At 44.4% G+C, this 15,815-nt stretch overlaps 2 protein-coding genes across 11 annotated transcripts in view; one reads left to right on the plus strand and one right to left on the minus strand.

Annotated features, from left to right (window-relative positions):
• The window catches only part of LOC106574855 (R3H domain-containing protein 1), a 50,426-nt gene extending 36,077 nt beyond the window's left edge, over window positions 1-14,349 (minus strand). For 7 of the 10 annotated variants that reach the window (XM_082963088.1, XM_082963086.1, XM_082963091.1 and 4 more), the window contains exons 1-2: window positions 13,548-13,702; window positions 1,980-2,209 (exon numbers count right to left, since the gene is read on the minus strand). The gene's annotated coding sequence lies outside the window, so the exon portion shown is untranslated. Of the gene's footprint in view, window positions 1-1,979; window positions 2,210-7,712; window positions 8,062-13,547; window positions 13,703-14,279; window positions 14,303-14,330 lie in introns of those variants that run through there. The other 3 variants (XM_082963085.1, XM_082963084.1, XM_082963083.1) reach the window with 3 other exon arrangements.
• Window positions 14,287-15,815, plus strand: part of LOC106575916 (DNA annealing helicase and endonuclease ZRANB3) — a 103,306-nt gene continuing 101,777 nt past the window's right edge. Inside the window, exons 1-2 of the mRNA XM_082963092.1 lie at window positions 14,287-14,394; window positions 14,694-14,871. Coding sequence (XP_082819218.1) covers window positions 14,717-14,871 — 155 coding nt within the window. The 5' untranslated portion in view covers window positions 14,287-14,394; window positions 14,694-14,716. The remainder of the gene's footprint in view (window positions 14,395-14,693; window positions 14,872-15,815) is intronic.

Genomic DNA, 15,815 nt, shown 5'->3' on the forward strand with positions numbered 1-15,815 from the left:
ATATGTATCACTTTATGAGCTGCATTGCCTGCCTTCGCAATTTCTTTATTTTCGTTTGCACTCGTTAGCATATTTAGCTAGCAACCTCCATGGAAATGTGCTGTTACTTGTGCTAATTTTGTTTTTATTCTGCTAGACGCCCAATGGGCTTCTTTGCGTACTAAGCCAGTAGTACCGTAAATCCCGGTGTGATAGAAGGACGGTATGAGGATATGACAATCTGGAAATCGCCCAATCCTACTATAGATATTTATATACAGCCATCTAGTTTATCCCCTGAATGTTAACTAGCCATATTGACGTGATTTGTTGTTAACCAACTAGCCAATTTGACGTGGTCCCTCAGCAATCAGCAATCCTGATTAAACCCTTATTAACAATGTTGAAACGGGGATAATGTTAGCCAACTTCGCTAGGTTGGTTGGAGAAAAAAACTACATTAGGTGTCTGGCCAACTGTTTCTCCCGGTAGCTTGCAAAGCAAACATTATCATCAGGTAGCTAGCAAAGCAAACATTATCATCAGGTAGCTAGCAAAGCAAACATTATCATCAGGTAGCTAGCAAAGCAAACATTATCATCAGGTAGCTAGCAAAGCAAACATTATCATCAGGTAGCTAGCAAAGCAAACATTATCATCAGGTAGCTAGCAAAGCAAACATTATCATCAGGTAGCTAGCAAAGCAAACATTATCATCAGGTAGCTAGCAAAGCAAACATTATCATCAGGTAGCTAGCAAAGTAAATATCAGATAACAGTACATAGGCGAATTCGCCCTTCTGCTGCTTGACAGGCAGAGCCCACAAAGGATGGGAAATTCACCTAAAACCACTCATACTAGGCAAGTATATTACACTTATTTTATATCACTCATATCCAATTAATGGTGGCCAATATTGAGCGATAATGTGAGGCTAAATGATCAATTGATGTTTAGTGAAGAAAAGCATGCAGTTCCTTGCTGTAGAACTCTGATAGAGATAAACATGGAATAATGGGATGTGTTAGTCGGACTCTGCTCTTCAAGAGGTGCTGATATTATAACCAAATAGTTCATATATTTAACAATTCCTTGAAAACAGCACCTTACCTGTCCAGAATTGGATTCAGTAATGTAAATTTTAGATGACCCAAACTCCGTAATGTAATCTGATTATGTTCCGTTACTTTTGGATTACTTCCCCAATAATGTGTTTCATTAGTCCATTGTTGATATATTTCCAAAATGTTTGGTATATAAGCAATACAATTTTCAAGATACAGAAGTTCCAAAATACAGAAATACAGCAGGTATGATGTAAAGCGCATCACACCGGCTTTTAGAAAAGGATCCATCATAGTGGTCTCTGATTGGTGGTCATCATAGTGGTCTCTGATTGGTGGTCAGACTCTCTCAGGTAGAACAAACTGAAACACCTTTTTTCCATGCTGAATTGAATGTCACTGAGAAACCAAAAGGTGTCAAAATGCATTTCTTTCTCTCACAAACATCCTTTCTGAATTTGAAAGTAATCATCTAGTTTTTCAAAGGTATCTCATTACAATATTTTAGCTGGTATTGTAACTGATACATTTTTTTTTGTAAATCAGATTACATTGTACTCAGTTACTCCCCCAAACCTGCTCCTCTCACACCCATCTTCAAGCCTTTACACGCTCTCTTCAATAACAAAATGTATGTTCTTTTGTTCTGCAGTGTGCAGTGCTATTTGAGTTATTTTACTGAATACTGAGTGGAAACTGGCTGAGAGGCAGATCAAAAATGTTCATCTTGAAGAGAAAGAACTATAACACCAGGCTGGTCTAAGTTATTCCGGCACACAAACGACATCTTTTCTACTCAAGTGCAGCGTTGCTGATTTGAAATATCTGTCAGTCTATCTCGACTGAAGTGATGTCAATGCTGTTTTTAAATTTCCCCCGGCCCACCAATGTACTTTGTGGCCAATGGCCTATGCTCCTTACAGGAAGCTACTTACTGGGTGCTGCTGGGCCTGTGGTGGTGACGTCCTACAGGGGGTGAGAAGCCTCTGGGAGCAGCAGTCCTGCGCCACCGCTGGTTTGTCACTGTAACGTCTCGTGCTGCTGAGCCTGTCGCTAACTCTGAGGGAGAGTCCCATGTCCTTAGCACCAGCTCGGAGTCTCTGGTGTCCAGATCGGAACGGCCTCGGTGGCACTGCCCTCCAAGCTGCTCATGGCCATCACAGACCTGTCACAGGGAGAGAAGGGAGAGGTCAGGGGGTCAGGACCCTTAGAGAACTGGGGAACACTGATGGAATGGGGTTATAGGTCGCTGACAGTGACAGGGCTGACATGGACAGACAGAGTCCAGGGGATATCACGTGTGTGAGTGCGAGAGAGAAAAATGGGGAAAGAGAGAGAGAGACAGGGAAAGAGACAGTGATATTGTGGCTGTGCATGCCTATGTGTAAAACAGGTTTCATCCATCAGAGCCATTGAGTGCATGGAGGGTCGTGCTAAACCCACTCTGTCGTGACAGTTATGTAAAACAGAGCAGCATTACATATTCAGGAATAACAGCCGTAAAAAAACGGCAGATAACACTTTTCAATCAAAACCCTATGATATTTAGAATACCAATTTTGGAGTGGACACTGACAGACATATCATTTTCCACATGGAAGTTTCACATCGAAGGTAACAGACGGGCTGTAACAGATTCTCCATCTTCAATCAGAGGGGCTCTACATATTTGCCCATGTTCTTCTACTCCACTCCAACCTTCCTCCTAGTCCCAGAGCCATCTACCGGGCAGAGCGCCCGTCACAGTAAGCTCTCTCTGGCACCCAGTAGGCAGTCCCGTCTCCCGATTCCACACAGTCCCGTCGGGCCAGTGGGAAGCAGACCCATGCATGCTGCCAGATAAAAGGTCAAGTGGTGGATTCCTGCTCTCTTTATAATCCTTTTTCACCATACCTTGCTGTGTATGCAAATCCTGGTTTGACAGTAAACTGCAGACACTACTAGACCAAAGGTAACCTCCAGTCTGGCAGTCAGCAGCAACACAAAGAGAGGTGTGGAACTTCACATGACTACACTCAGCCCTAATAGCTGGTGACACCAGTAGAACTCAACCAACCAGACAGACAGCAAGAGACACAAGCTGCATTAGGAGTCAGATCTGTGCTACACGGACAGGGAGGAACAGCAAGGCTGAGCTAGCCGCTGAGTTCAGGAGATCACCGTGTCAGGGCCAGGTCTGTGTCAGGGCCAGGTCTGTGTGACACATGGGGGAGGGGGTGTCAGGGACAGTCTGTGTCAGGGACAGGTCTGTGTGACACATGGGGGAGGGGGTGTCAGGGACAGTGTGTCAGGGACAGTCTGTCAGGGACAGTCTGTGTGACACATGGGGGAGGGGGTGTCAGGGACAGTGTGTCAGGGACAGTCTGTGTCAGGGACAGGTCTGTGTGACACATGGGGGAGGGGGTGTCAGGGACAGTCTGTCAGGGACAGGTCTGTGTGACACATGGGGGAGGGGGTGTCAGGGACAGTGTGTCAGGGACAGTCTGTCAGGGACAGTCTGTCAGGGACACATGGGGGAGGGGGTGTCAGGGACAGTGTGTCAGGGACAGTCTGTGTCAGGGACAGTCTGTGTGACACATGGGGGAGGGGGTGTCAGGGACAGGGGGCTTAATGCATGCAGATGGAACGCAGTGTGACACACACGAATAAACACTGGCAGGCACAAACAGACCAGAAGTCTATACGTACTCAAGAGATCACACACACACACACACACAGCCCAGTAGAATCCTCTGCGTCTCCTGTTACTGAGCAGCTCCTCTGTATTTGACAACAGAATCTGAGGCTCTGAGTTGATCTGAGTGGTTGAACTGTAAAGAGCCTCTTCACTTCAGTCCCTTTACCTCCATTCCCCACAGTACAAACACACCCATACTGCCTGCCTGTAGAAGTGGTGAATAAGTGCCTAAGCCTTTTTCCACGCTACACTTTTCTGCCCATGAAAATGTATTCTCAAAAAGCTACAATGAGGTCAGAAGGGCACAGCCACTCTGCCAGCCAGGGGAATGGGAGCTAACTAATCATATGCCGGCTGTAAACGGACCACTCAATGACAATTATGTTAGCACAGCGAATAGGAAATTGCTCCTGTGGAATGCACAAGAGGCCATTCTGATTGCACGCACAGACAGGGCGGTCCACACCAGGCTTGGGCGGTACCTCGCCCCCTGCCCAAGTGCTGGGGGGGAAGAGCGGGAGGGAGCAGCGAGAGGAGACTCTCTCCCTCCCTCCCGCCCACCCAGACTGTGTGTAGGAGGATGGAACAATACAAGAGCAGAGAAAAGCAGCCAAAGCCATCCATCCATCCAACATACTGTGTAGCTAACAGACAGACACATCCATGAGGCGGTCTTCTCCAGCTCTACAGTCACACAGAAAACAAGCGTGGGAAAGCATAGAAAGATAAAATGTATCACGTAACCAACCATCAATTCACAGGAATAGTAATACTGTTTACTTTAATCCCAATAAATGACATTGATTATCAGCGTGTTGAACAGGGTAAATAAACCCGTATCTCAGCTCAGAGCCATTTCTGCTAATAAAGAGAGTTATTGATTAGAGAGAGTTGATGATAATTCAGACTTAAGCCCTCTGGGGTATAAAGTGCAGACTAAAGGTATTCATTTCATCGCTCAGCCTCAATTACAGGTAAATGTGCTTAACAAGTCACATAACAAGTTGCATAGACTCACCGTGTGTGCAATAAGTGTTTAACATGATTTTTGAATGACCGTCTCATCTCTGTACCCCACACATACCGATAATTGTAAGGTCCCTCAGTCGAACAGTGAATTTCAAACACAGATTCAACCACAAAGACCAAGGAGATTTTCCAATGCCTCTCAAAGCAGGGCAAATAAAAGCAGACATTGCATATCCCTTTGAGCATGTTGAAGTTATTAATTACACTTTGGATGATGTATCAACACACCCCGTCACTACAAAGACGCAGGCGTCCTTCCTAAGTCAATTGCCGGAGAGGAAGGAAACCGCTCAGGGATTTCACCATGAGGACAATGATGACTTTAAAACAGTTACAGAGCTTAATGGCTGGGATAGGAGAAAACTGAGGATGGATCAACAACATTGCAGTTACTCTACAATAATAACCTAAATGACAGAGTGAAAAAAAAAAAATCATGCAAAATTTCTTTAAATTAAAAAAATAAAAAATACTAAACATGCATCCTATTTGCAACAAGGCACTAAAATAATACTGCAAACAAATTGACAAAGCAATTAACTGTTTGTCCTGAATACAAAGTGTTATGTTTAGGGCAAATAGTGGTGGCTGCATCATGTCATGGGTATGCTTGTAATCGTTAAGGACTGGGGAGTTATTTAGGATATTTTTTTTTAAAGAGCTAAGCACAGGAAAAATCCTCGAGGAAACCTGGTTCAGTCTGGTTTCCACCAGACACTGGGAGATGAATTCACCTTCCAGCAGGACAATAACCTAAAACAAGTTGACTCAAATCTGCTTGAAAATCTATGGCAAGACCTGAAAATGGTTGTCTAGCAATGATGAACAACCAATTTGAGAGAGCTTGAAGAATTATGAAAATCAAAAAAAAAAAAACATTTTTAAATGGGCAAATGTCGCACAATCCGGGTGTGGAAAGCTCTTCGAGATTTACCCAGAAAGACTCACAGCTGTAAATCGCAGCCAAAGGTGCTTCTACAAAGTATTGACTCAGGGTGTGTGAATACTTATGTAAATTAAATATTTAAGTATTTTATTAAAAATAAATTAGCTAACATTCCTAAAAACATATTTTCACTGTCATTATGGGGGTATTGAGTGTAGATGGGTGAGAGAAAAATATATTTTATCCATTTTGAATTCCGGCTGTAACAAAATGTGGAATAAGTGAAGGGGTATGAATACTTCCTGAAGGCACTCTAGTGGAGTCAGTCATTAAAAACCCATTTGTAATAACAGAAACACCTGCAGAAACAATATACTGAGGAGCAGAAATGCAAGCTGTGCAGAGACAACGCAACACAAGCCTCTTAATGGCTTATCTATGGTAATTAGTGTACTGATGAAAGAAAGCGACGCCAAGACACAACGGTAATCAGAACACAGCCCCTGTTCACCAATACATTGCAGTGTTTCTCCTAGGATTTTTTTCAGCAGCGGTGGCAAAGTGTCACGACATTTTGGTAATTTTAGATTCTCCCTGACTGTCTAGTTTTTATTCTGGTGATTGTTAGTTCTCAAAGATCTTATTTATAAATGTATTGCTCCATTATATTTTCTACATACTTTATATCTGGTTTTAGTCGTTTAAGTTTACACGGAAAACGTTTTCCTATCCCGAGAAGTGTGTGTGTGTGTGTGTGTGTGTGTGTGTGTGTGTGTGTGTGATATATATATATATTTTTTTACATTTGTAGTGAAACCCACGATTTAGCAGTGTAGGTGCGCTGCTGCTAAATTCATATTGGGGATTCACTGAACACAGTCTACAGATCCCCCGTTCCCCAACACACTGAACACAGTCTACAGATCCCCAACACACTGAACACAGTCTACAGATCCCCCGTTCCCCAACACACTGAACACAGTCTACAGATCCCCCGTTCCCCAACACACTGAACACAGTCTACAGATCCCCCGTTCCCCAACACACTGAACACAGTCTACAGATCCCCCGTTCCCCAACACACTGAACACAGTCTACAGATCCCCCGTTCCCCAACACACTGAACACAGTCTACAGATCCCCCGTTCCCCAACACACTGAACACAGTCTACAGATCCCCCGTTCCCCAACACAGTCTACAGATCCCCCGTTCCCCAACACAGTCTACAGATCCCCCGTTCCCCAACACAGTCTACAGATCCCCCGTTCCCCAACACACTGAACACAGTCTACAGATCCCCTGTTCCCCAACACAGTCTACAGATCCCCCAACACAGTCTACAGATCCCCCAACACACTGAACACAGTCTACTGATCCCCTGTTCCCCAACAGTCTACAGATCCCCCAACACACTGAACACAGTCTACAGATCCCCCAACACACTGAACACAGTCTACAGATCCCCTGTTCCCCAACAGTCTACAGATCCCCCAACACACTGAACACAGTCTACAGATCCCCTGTTCCCCAACACAGTCTACAGATCCCCTGTTCCCCAACACAGTCTACAGATCCCCTGTTCCCCAACACAGTCTACAGATCCCCTGTTCCCCAACACAGTCTACAGATCCCCTGTTCCCCAACACAGTCTACAGATCCCCTGTTCACTGAACGCAGCCTTGCTGTGCATCCTCTTGGAAACCGAGCCCTTAACGTCACCAGATAAACCCTGTAGCCTAAATGGTCAATGACATTCACAACTGTAGCTTAGAACATACTGCAGAAGACTGCTGTGAAGTTTAATTGCGTCTCAAAAGGATCATATTGAAAACATAACCACCAAAACAAAATCTCAACAATAAATCACGGCTTTCAAAATGAAGCTCAAGGTCCAAGACACTAACAGACAGATGATTGAGAACCCAGCACAATGTCTGAATGATTCAAGTCTGAAAAGGCTACCAAAAGCCTTAGTAGGTATTATCTGGCACTTAAACCATTACGCCTGACTTTCCAACGTGCTCCTTCCTTCACCAAATACAAACTCTTTGGTAAGGACAGAAACCAAGACCTACCTGCAACATAGTAGCCCTCCTTATGTTCATTGCAAGCTGTTGGAGGAGTCCGTAGTACCCAAGGCAGCATTGGTTGAGGAGGACGTAGCTGCTCGGAGCGACTCGCTCCCTGCAGCAGCAGCAGTCTCACACAGCCTCCTATTGTCGTGTGTGTGTGAGTCTACCTGCCAGAGCCCCTCAGTAGGTGCCTGACGGAGTCAGTGACTCTTCCCAGCCTCAGAGACAGCACCAAATCAACAGCTGGCCCCTGTGATGTCAGCTCTAGCTCAGCCACTCACAGCACCCCGCCTCGCTGCACCCAGGCAGAGGCAGGAAGCACATCTCAGAGGAGTGTGCGGCTGAGAAGGCTAAATTGGGCACTTTCTTCATTACCGATTCTGCTGCCCTGCCATGCGCTTACACCAGAGGAGGGAGGCGAGGGACAAAGGAAAGGAGGAGGGAGACAGAGGAGAGAGAGAGTGAGTAGGGGGACAGAGGAGCGAGACAGACGAGAGAGACAGGAGGGGCGTCTGTCTCCCCATATACAGCAATGAGAGAACAGGACAAACCATGCACCATGGGATGGATGGCCAATGAGAGAACAGGACACACCATGGGAGGGGATGGTGGCCAATGAGAGAACAGGACACACCATGGGAGGGGATGGTGGCCAATGAGAGAACACGACACCCCATGGGAGGGGATGGTGGCCAATGAGAGAACACGACACCATGGGAGGGGATGGTGGCCAATGAGAGAACACGACACACCATGGGAGGGGATGGTGGCCAATGAGAGAACAGGACACACCATGGGAGGGGATGGTGGCCAATGAGAGAACAGGACACACCATGGGAGGGGATGGTGGCCAATGAGAGAACAGGACACACCATGGGAGGGGATGGTGGCCAATGAGAGAACAGGACACACCATGGGAGGGGATGGTGGCCAATGAGAGAACACGACACCCCATGGGAGGGGATGGTGGCCAATGAGAGAACACGACACCCCATGGGAGGGGATGGTGGCCAATGAGAGAACACGACACCATGGGAGGGGATGGTGGCCAATGAGAGAACACGACACCATGGGAGGGGATGGTGGCCAATGAGAGAACAGGACACACCATGGGAGGGGATGGTGGCCAATGAGAGGACAGGCTGTTCAAAGTGGACCTTGCCCATTACAGTTGGGTATATTTCAACCAGACGGAGACAAGGCACAAGACTGCTCCAACCAACTAGGACCGGGCGATATGGCCCAAATATCATATTACTGCATACAAATAAAAAAAATGGACGGTATTTGCCGCTATTTTAGGTTTTTGAATAATAATAAAAGTTGTACATTTTCTTTATGAGTAGTGTGTGATCCTAGGGTGGCAACACATAGATACTAAGTGATTTCAAAATGGATCTTTCTCCATTCTGATTGTTTTATACTGTTCGAATTCAAACAAAAATCATTTTCAGCATTTTCATAAATTCCTGCAATCATTTGAGATCATTCCACACTGCCACGTAGGGCTGCACGATATGGACAAACAATATAGGCCTTATTTTTAACCAAACGTTGCAATTGGAATTTGACTTGACTTTGACTTTAGAGTAAAACACTTGTGACCTGTTGGAATCATGGAAATAGAATGATTATTCTAATTCTATAGTTAGAATATAATAGTGGGGACTTTTAACACAGTGTTGTTTGACATGACAACAAATGAAAATGCCAGGGAGGAGTTATTGTGACAAGGTAGGAACCAAAGTGTTGTTTCCAAGGGGACCCTATAACCTTTGGCTACATTGAATGTTCTCTTAGCTACTTCATGTAGCGAACATATTCATGCTTTGCGTATTCCTCTGATTTAGAAGATACTGTTGCACAAACATGCTGATTTAGGTCTAAACCATCACTGGTAGTATCAGGCTGTAAAGCTAATTACGTTTGCTCAGACTCAATACATTTATTAACTACAAGTGCACCTCTTCATCCTCAGGAGGCTGAAGAAATGTTGCTTTTCACCTAAAACCCTCAAAACCTTTTACAGATGTACAATTGAGAGCATCCTGTTGGGCTGTATCACCGCCTGGTACAGCAACTGCACCGCCCTCAACCGCAAGGCTCTCCAGAGGGTAGTGAGGTCTGCACAACGCATCACCGTAGGTGTACTGTCACAGGAAGGCCAAAAAGATTATCAAGGGCAACAACGACCCGAGCCACTGCCTGTTCACCCCACTACCATCTAGAAGGCGAAGCCAATACAGGTGCATCAAAGCTGGGACCAAGAGACTTAAAAATTGCTTCTATCTCAAGGCCATCAGACTGTTAGCCTGTTGGGGCTACAGGTTAGCAATGAACCCCGAGTCGGGATTGCTGTTAAACAGCATCACTAACACAGAGAGGCTGCTGCCTACATACAGACTCAAATCATTGGCCACTTTAATAAATGGATCACAAGTCACTTTATATAATGTTTACATACCCTACATTACTCATCTCATATGTATATACTGTACTCTATACCATCTACTGCATCTTGCCTATACCGCTCGGCCATCAATCATCCATATATTTATATATACTTATTCCATCCCTTTACATTTGTGTGTATAAAGGTAGTTGTGGAATTGTTAGATATTACTGCACTGTCAGAACTAGAAGCACAAGCATTTCGCTACACTCGCATTAACATCCGCTAACCATGTGTATGTGACCAATACAATTTGATTTAGATTTGAACTAGTTAGCTAGCTAGCCAGCTAACTAGCGATTAGTGGCAAACAAGATTTAGGCCAAACTTGTCAAGACAAACTAGCGGTTGTCAGATGTAAGAAACACAAGCTAATAGTGTAATTATAGAACGCTAGGGGATTTACATTAAGAAGCAAAGTGAAAACAGCATCATTGTCATCAACATTTTTGCATGTGCTACATTGACCATGCAGACTGAACACAAGTGTCTCGTGGTCAAGCAACAACAAATGGGGCTAGGTGGGGCTAGGTCGGTGTGGAAAGCGGCATGGAGAGATAGAGAGCAGAGAGAGACGACTTTACACACGGTGTATCACATTTAACAAACCAAACATTAAAATACCGTTATAGAAGGTAAAGTAAAAAGCCAAACCGGTCCATGCATCAATACCAGTATATCGTAAAATACGGTGTACCGCCCAGCTCTACAACTAACCACAGAAAATATGCTCAAGTCAATTGTAGTATGTTATTAGAGTGCTACTAATTAATGGAGATGTTCAGCGCGAATATAAAACGTAGTTATAGGGGACATCATGTGTTATTTGTTCCAATCCCTTAAAAACTGAAGTAAATATTAGATGCTGTCAGAGTAGGAGGAGGAAAGCTCTCCCTGTCCCTTAGCAAGAGACGCTGGTGACAACTGATCTGATCACATTTGTCACTACAGTTACAAGTTCACCAACTACAGTAGCTACGCCACCAACACGGTCACTGAATCTCATAAACCCAACAGCCTAGCAAACTGCCAGTAGTCTCCTGTTATGCACCCAATCGATAAACAAAGAGGAATCAATCACGTTGCAATGTTCACTGTGTCAAGCTGTGAAACAGGATGGGCCTACCTACGTTACTGACTTCTGACAATACCATGAGGAGGAAGTTGGATAAGAACATAAAGCATTTAGCGTACAATTTCATCATGATTCCCCCCCCCCCCTCACCACCACACACACAGACGTACGCTTGCGCGCGAGCACACACACCTGAGTAATTAACACAGCATCAGGCTATTCAATATTCTGAATTTACACCCCTAATTTGGACATAAATCAAGAGTTGTGTCACTGCACTCCTAACGGCAGAGCCTCCAGCTATGAAAGCCGAATCGTTGCACATCGTCTCAGAATTAATGGCAGCACTAGACAACCAGGATAGATAGTTCATAACTCAGGCAAGAAGTGTGCCTCCTTGACTTTATAAATAGACATTAAAATAAAATACGTCAGTGAAAGTTATAAAACTGTAGCCTAGCATAAGCCACTCTCAAACCAAGCTATAGCCCTAATGTTTACAGAACAATATAACTACTCATCAAACAAACCCACAGTGGGGTTCTGCATCTAGCTATTAGCTAACTGGAGCATTTCCTCTTTGATTAATGAATGTCAAAGCCAGACAAAAAAGGGACCACTATTTCAACAAAACTGCGGTGTCTCGGCAACGCTTCATACATTAGCCTATTAGGCCTTGCGTTTTAATTTGCTGTGAGAAGTGACGGATGTGCTTAGTTAGGCTATATTTCCCCACCAAGTTCTCCATTTACGGCAATAGCATAACACTATCCTAATGAGCCTCCCTTGGGTTGAACAGGCAGCAGGGAAACACTCATGTAGTAGACTCTGCATCCTCATTATAGAAGCGGTAGGAAAGACACTGAGCTGACAACATGTCACCCATTTACTTTAGTAGAATAAAACACTTCAACACACCAGCCAAGCCAATGGTAGGCACCATAATTACTGTAGGTATTTTTATGTTTTTACCTTTATTTAACTAGGCAAGTCAGCGAAGAATAAATTATTTTTTAACAATGACGGCCTACACCGGCAAAACCCAGACGAAGCAGGGCCAATTGTGCACCGCCCTATGGGACTCCCAATCACGGCCGGTTGTGATACAGCCTGGATTCGACCCAGGGTGTCTGTAGTGACGCCTCTAGCACTGAGATGCAGTGCCTTAGACAGCTGCACCACTCGGGAGCCCAGGTATGCCTGCATAGAGAGATCCCAGCAAATTGGCAATCAAATTACACGTTATTGGTGGCATGATAGTGATTGAACATTAATACTTTCCCTACTTTAGAATGAAAGCCTGAAAACAAGCCCTGTCAGTGACCGTTCTTTCAGCACTCCATCCCTCTGACAAGAGGAATAGCAAGCGATATGAGGACAGCTGAACATGATACATGAAGAGAAGTGTCATGCAGAATATGTCAAACACAATTAGCCCAAATAGTTAGTGGGGCTTTAGCGTCATGGTCATGACATGCCTTGAAATAAGATGTTGCCCATGCTCCAATTACGAACTGCACCAGAGCTCGAGGACTATGTGAAGGAGTGTTTTGTTTGTGTATTGTGAACGGGTGAGAGAACTGCGGTGGAAGGACACCTCTTGTGGATGTTCTCAACAGGTACCTCGGACTGGGGAGCAACGTTGTTCTCTCCACCATCTTAGCATGTTATTTATTCTCACATTGACATATACAGGCTGTGAACCATTGCCCTTTGCGGACAGCTAACGCGAAAACAAAGTTACTTCAAAAGGCACGAACTGCAGGATATAACGTTAGTGTTCCTTAGTTCTACCAACTAGAACTGTGTTATTTCAAACATATATATTTAGTTTGTACAGAGGTATCCTCCCTGCATGCCTAAAATACATAGCTAACTAGCTAGTTACTATTGTTAACTAGCCAACAGCGAGTTTGCAAAGCTAGCTAGTAATTGATGAGGCAAACGAGCAGGCCTTGCTTGCGGCGCTTCGGGGGACGTAGGTACGTTAGCTAACCACGATAAATGATAACTATTTTAACTAACTAGCTCGTTACCAATGACTTGTTTGTATTAAAATCAAGCAATCTAAAACGCAACTCTTACCTGTGCCAAGTTGAACTTTGAATTCCTTTGAGTTTAGCTAGCTAGCCAACAAGCTAGTTAGCTAACGTAGCCCTTCGGCTCGACAAATTATTCCGACCTTAGCTAGTTAGCTAACTAAGCTAGCTAAATTTGCCACTAAGATTGTAATTTGATAACCTAACTACACAAATTCACCGTTAATCCCCACAAAGAACGTGTGCGAAGAAACAAACACATGTTGTCTTACCAGAAACGTTGACAAAACAGAATGATGTATAAAAACAGCTGTAGCAGCGTGTGTCCACGGAAAAGATCAGTGTGTAGCGACAACAGACCGAGGCTAACATTCGGCACAAGACGAAACAGCAAATCCGGGACATTGGAGAGTACAGCAGGAAGCATTGGGACTGACAGTTTGCCCAGCAAATCCGAATGAGCGTCCAGTGATCGTTCTACTGTAGGGGTCATGTACTACTAAAATTAGATGTAATTGAGCATGCTTTTGAGTCTGATAGAAAAGTCGATATGCATTTGAAATCACTTAGAAAAGTATCGTTGGAAAAAAATAAAAACGGCTTTTTAGTCAAGATTCTAGAAAGTTGCAGGCTTCTTATCTTGAACCCAACTCCTATGGAATCCGCTACGCAAACTACGTAGCTACTGTCAAAGTTTCCCGCGAAACTACTGCACATGTAAATCTGTATCAAAACATTTCTGCACTGGTGGTCTGTATCCTCTTACTAATTATTTTTTTCAAACTAACAAGTGCAAAGATTAGCATGTATAATCTCTTGTACATGGTTTGAATTTAGTTGAGCTGTAGCTAAAAACGTGGAGAGTATTTGCTGTGCAAAGCTAGCTAGTTAGCTAACGTTACCGTGGAAGTTAATGTAACCGTATTTGTCAGAGTACCTTTGTAACCATCCTCCTGTATCCCTATTCTTCCTAGCATCAATAGTCTTCTCGTTCTTTGTCTTACCTTAACAGGTATCCTTGCACTGGGTAACCCAGCAGTCTCTTAGCACCTTACCAATGTGAGCAGAGGAGCGGTCGTCTCGTGGTAGTTCAGCAGCCTGTTCCTGATATTGTCGCAGGTAAATACATGACTTGAGATGACAGTTGAGCTGAGATATGGTGCATCACCAAGCTGTAAAACAACACTGAAGGCATTTTAGTCATTTAGCAGACGCTCTTATCCATAGCATCTTACATTAGTGAGTGCATACATTTTCATACTGGCCCCCGTGGGAATCGAACCCACATGGAGGCAAATTTGAGTAGTGCCTCCATTTTTGCAAAATGCCAAAGCCAGGCCAGATGATTCATTGTCAGCCAGGGTTGTTTTTTCTTCTTACTGTTGTTTTTTCGCTTTCTCTTTTCATTCTCTGTAAAGGCATCTAAAAGTCAAGACGGGCCATGAGTGAGGTCCAGGATAGGGATTGTGATCCCCAGAACTCCCATGTTGACAGGAGATGGGACAGTCAGTTGTCAGTCCTCCCAGACAAGCTACAACAGAGACTGATGCCATTCCAAAAGGAGGGGGTCAAATTCGCCCTATCAAAGAATGGAAGGTAGGTGGTTGTTAGTGAACTGGTTATCAATCAAATGAATTGATTTCTAAAGCCCTTTTTACATCAACAGCTTTGTCACAATGTACTTTACAGTAACCCGGCCAAGGCCCCAAACAGTAAGCAGAAGCACAGTTTGTGCTCACTTTATTCACTAAGTCATTTTTACTTTAAAAGCAAAAAAAATACTTTTTGTATTAAGCCTGTAGCCTGAATCACCTCAGCCTCACACAATGTGAGCAGCAGAAGAAAAAGCCAGCCAGAGCCAGACTACTCGTCCGTCCATCCGTCCCAGCCAGTCTCAGTCAGTCAGTCAGTGGATGTAAGAATCCCAGGGGACAGTCAGGTCAGAGTAGTCAGCCTGAGCAGTAGATCAATACAGGGACAGTAGAAGTGCTGTACTATGAGGATTAGTCATCCAGTCAATATGTTGGAGGTATCAATGTGACAGTAAACACTATCTGGGCTTTGTAGGGCTCTGTGTACGGTTTCTCCATGGAGACTAGTGATGCAAGCTGTTAGCAATCAGGAGAGCAGGGCCAGGTGCTGTGTTGGAGTTGTTGTAGTGGGACCAGAGGCTGAGGCAGATCAGAGCAACACACACATTGACTGCCAAGTTTGGTTTGTCTTTTAGGACACCCTCCGTGGACAGAGGTTGACATGTTTGTATTGAAGAACTCTAGCTAATAGTTATAAATTATACAGACTCTTCTAATAGAGAATCAGGTTGTTTGATTGCCCACCTCGCATCAATATGTAGCCTGGTTTGGAATTAAGTTGATGGCAATTTATTTATTTGTAATGCAATTTAGAAAGGCTGGGAGCCTGACACTAATCTGGGAGCCTGACACTAATCTGGGAGCCTGACACTAATCTGGGTAATCTGGGAGCCTGACATTAATCTGGGAGCCTGACACTAATCTGGGAGCCTGACACTAATCTGGGAG

This window comes from Salmo salar, chromosome 16 (assembly GCF_965601325.2).
Source record: "Salmo salar chromosome 16, fSalSal1, whole genome shotgun sequence".
NCBI lineage: Eukaryota > Metazoa > Chordata > Actinopteri > Salmoniformes > Salmonidae > Salmo > Salmo salar.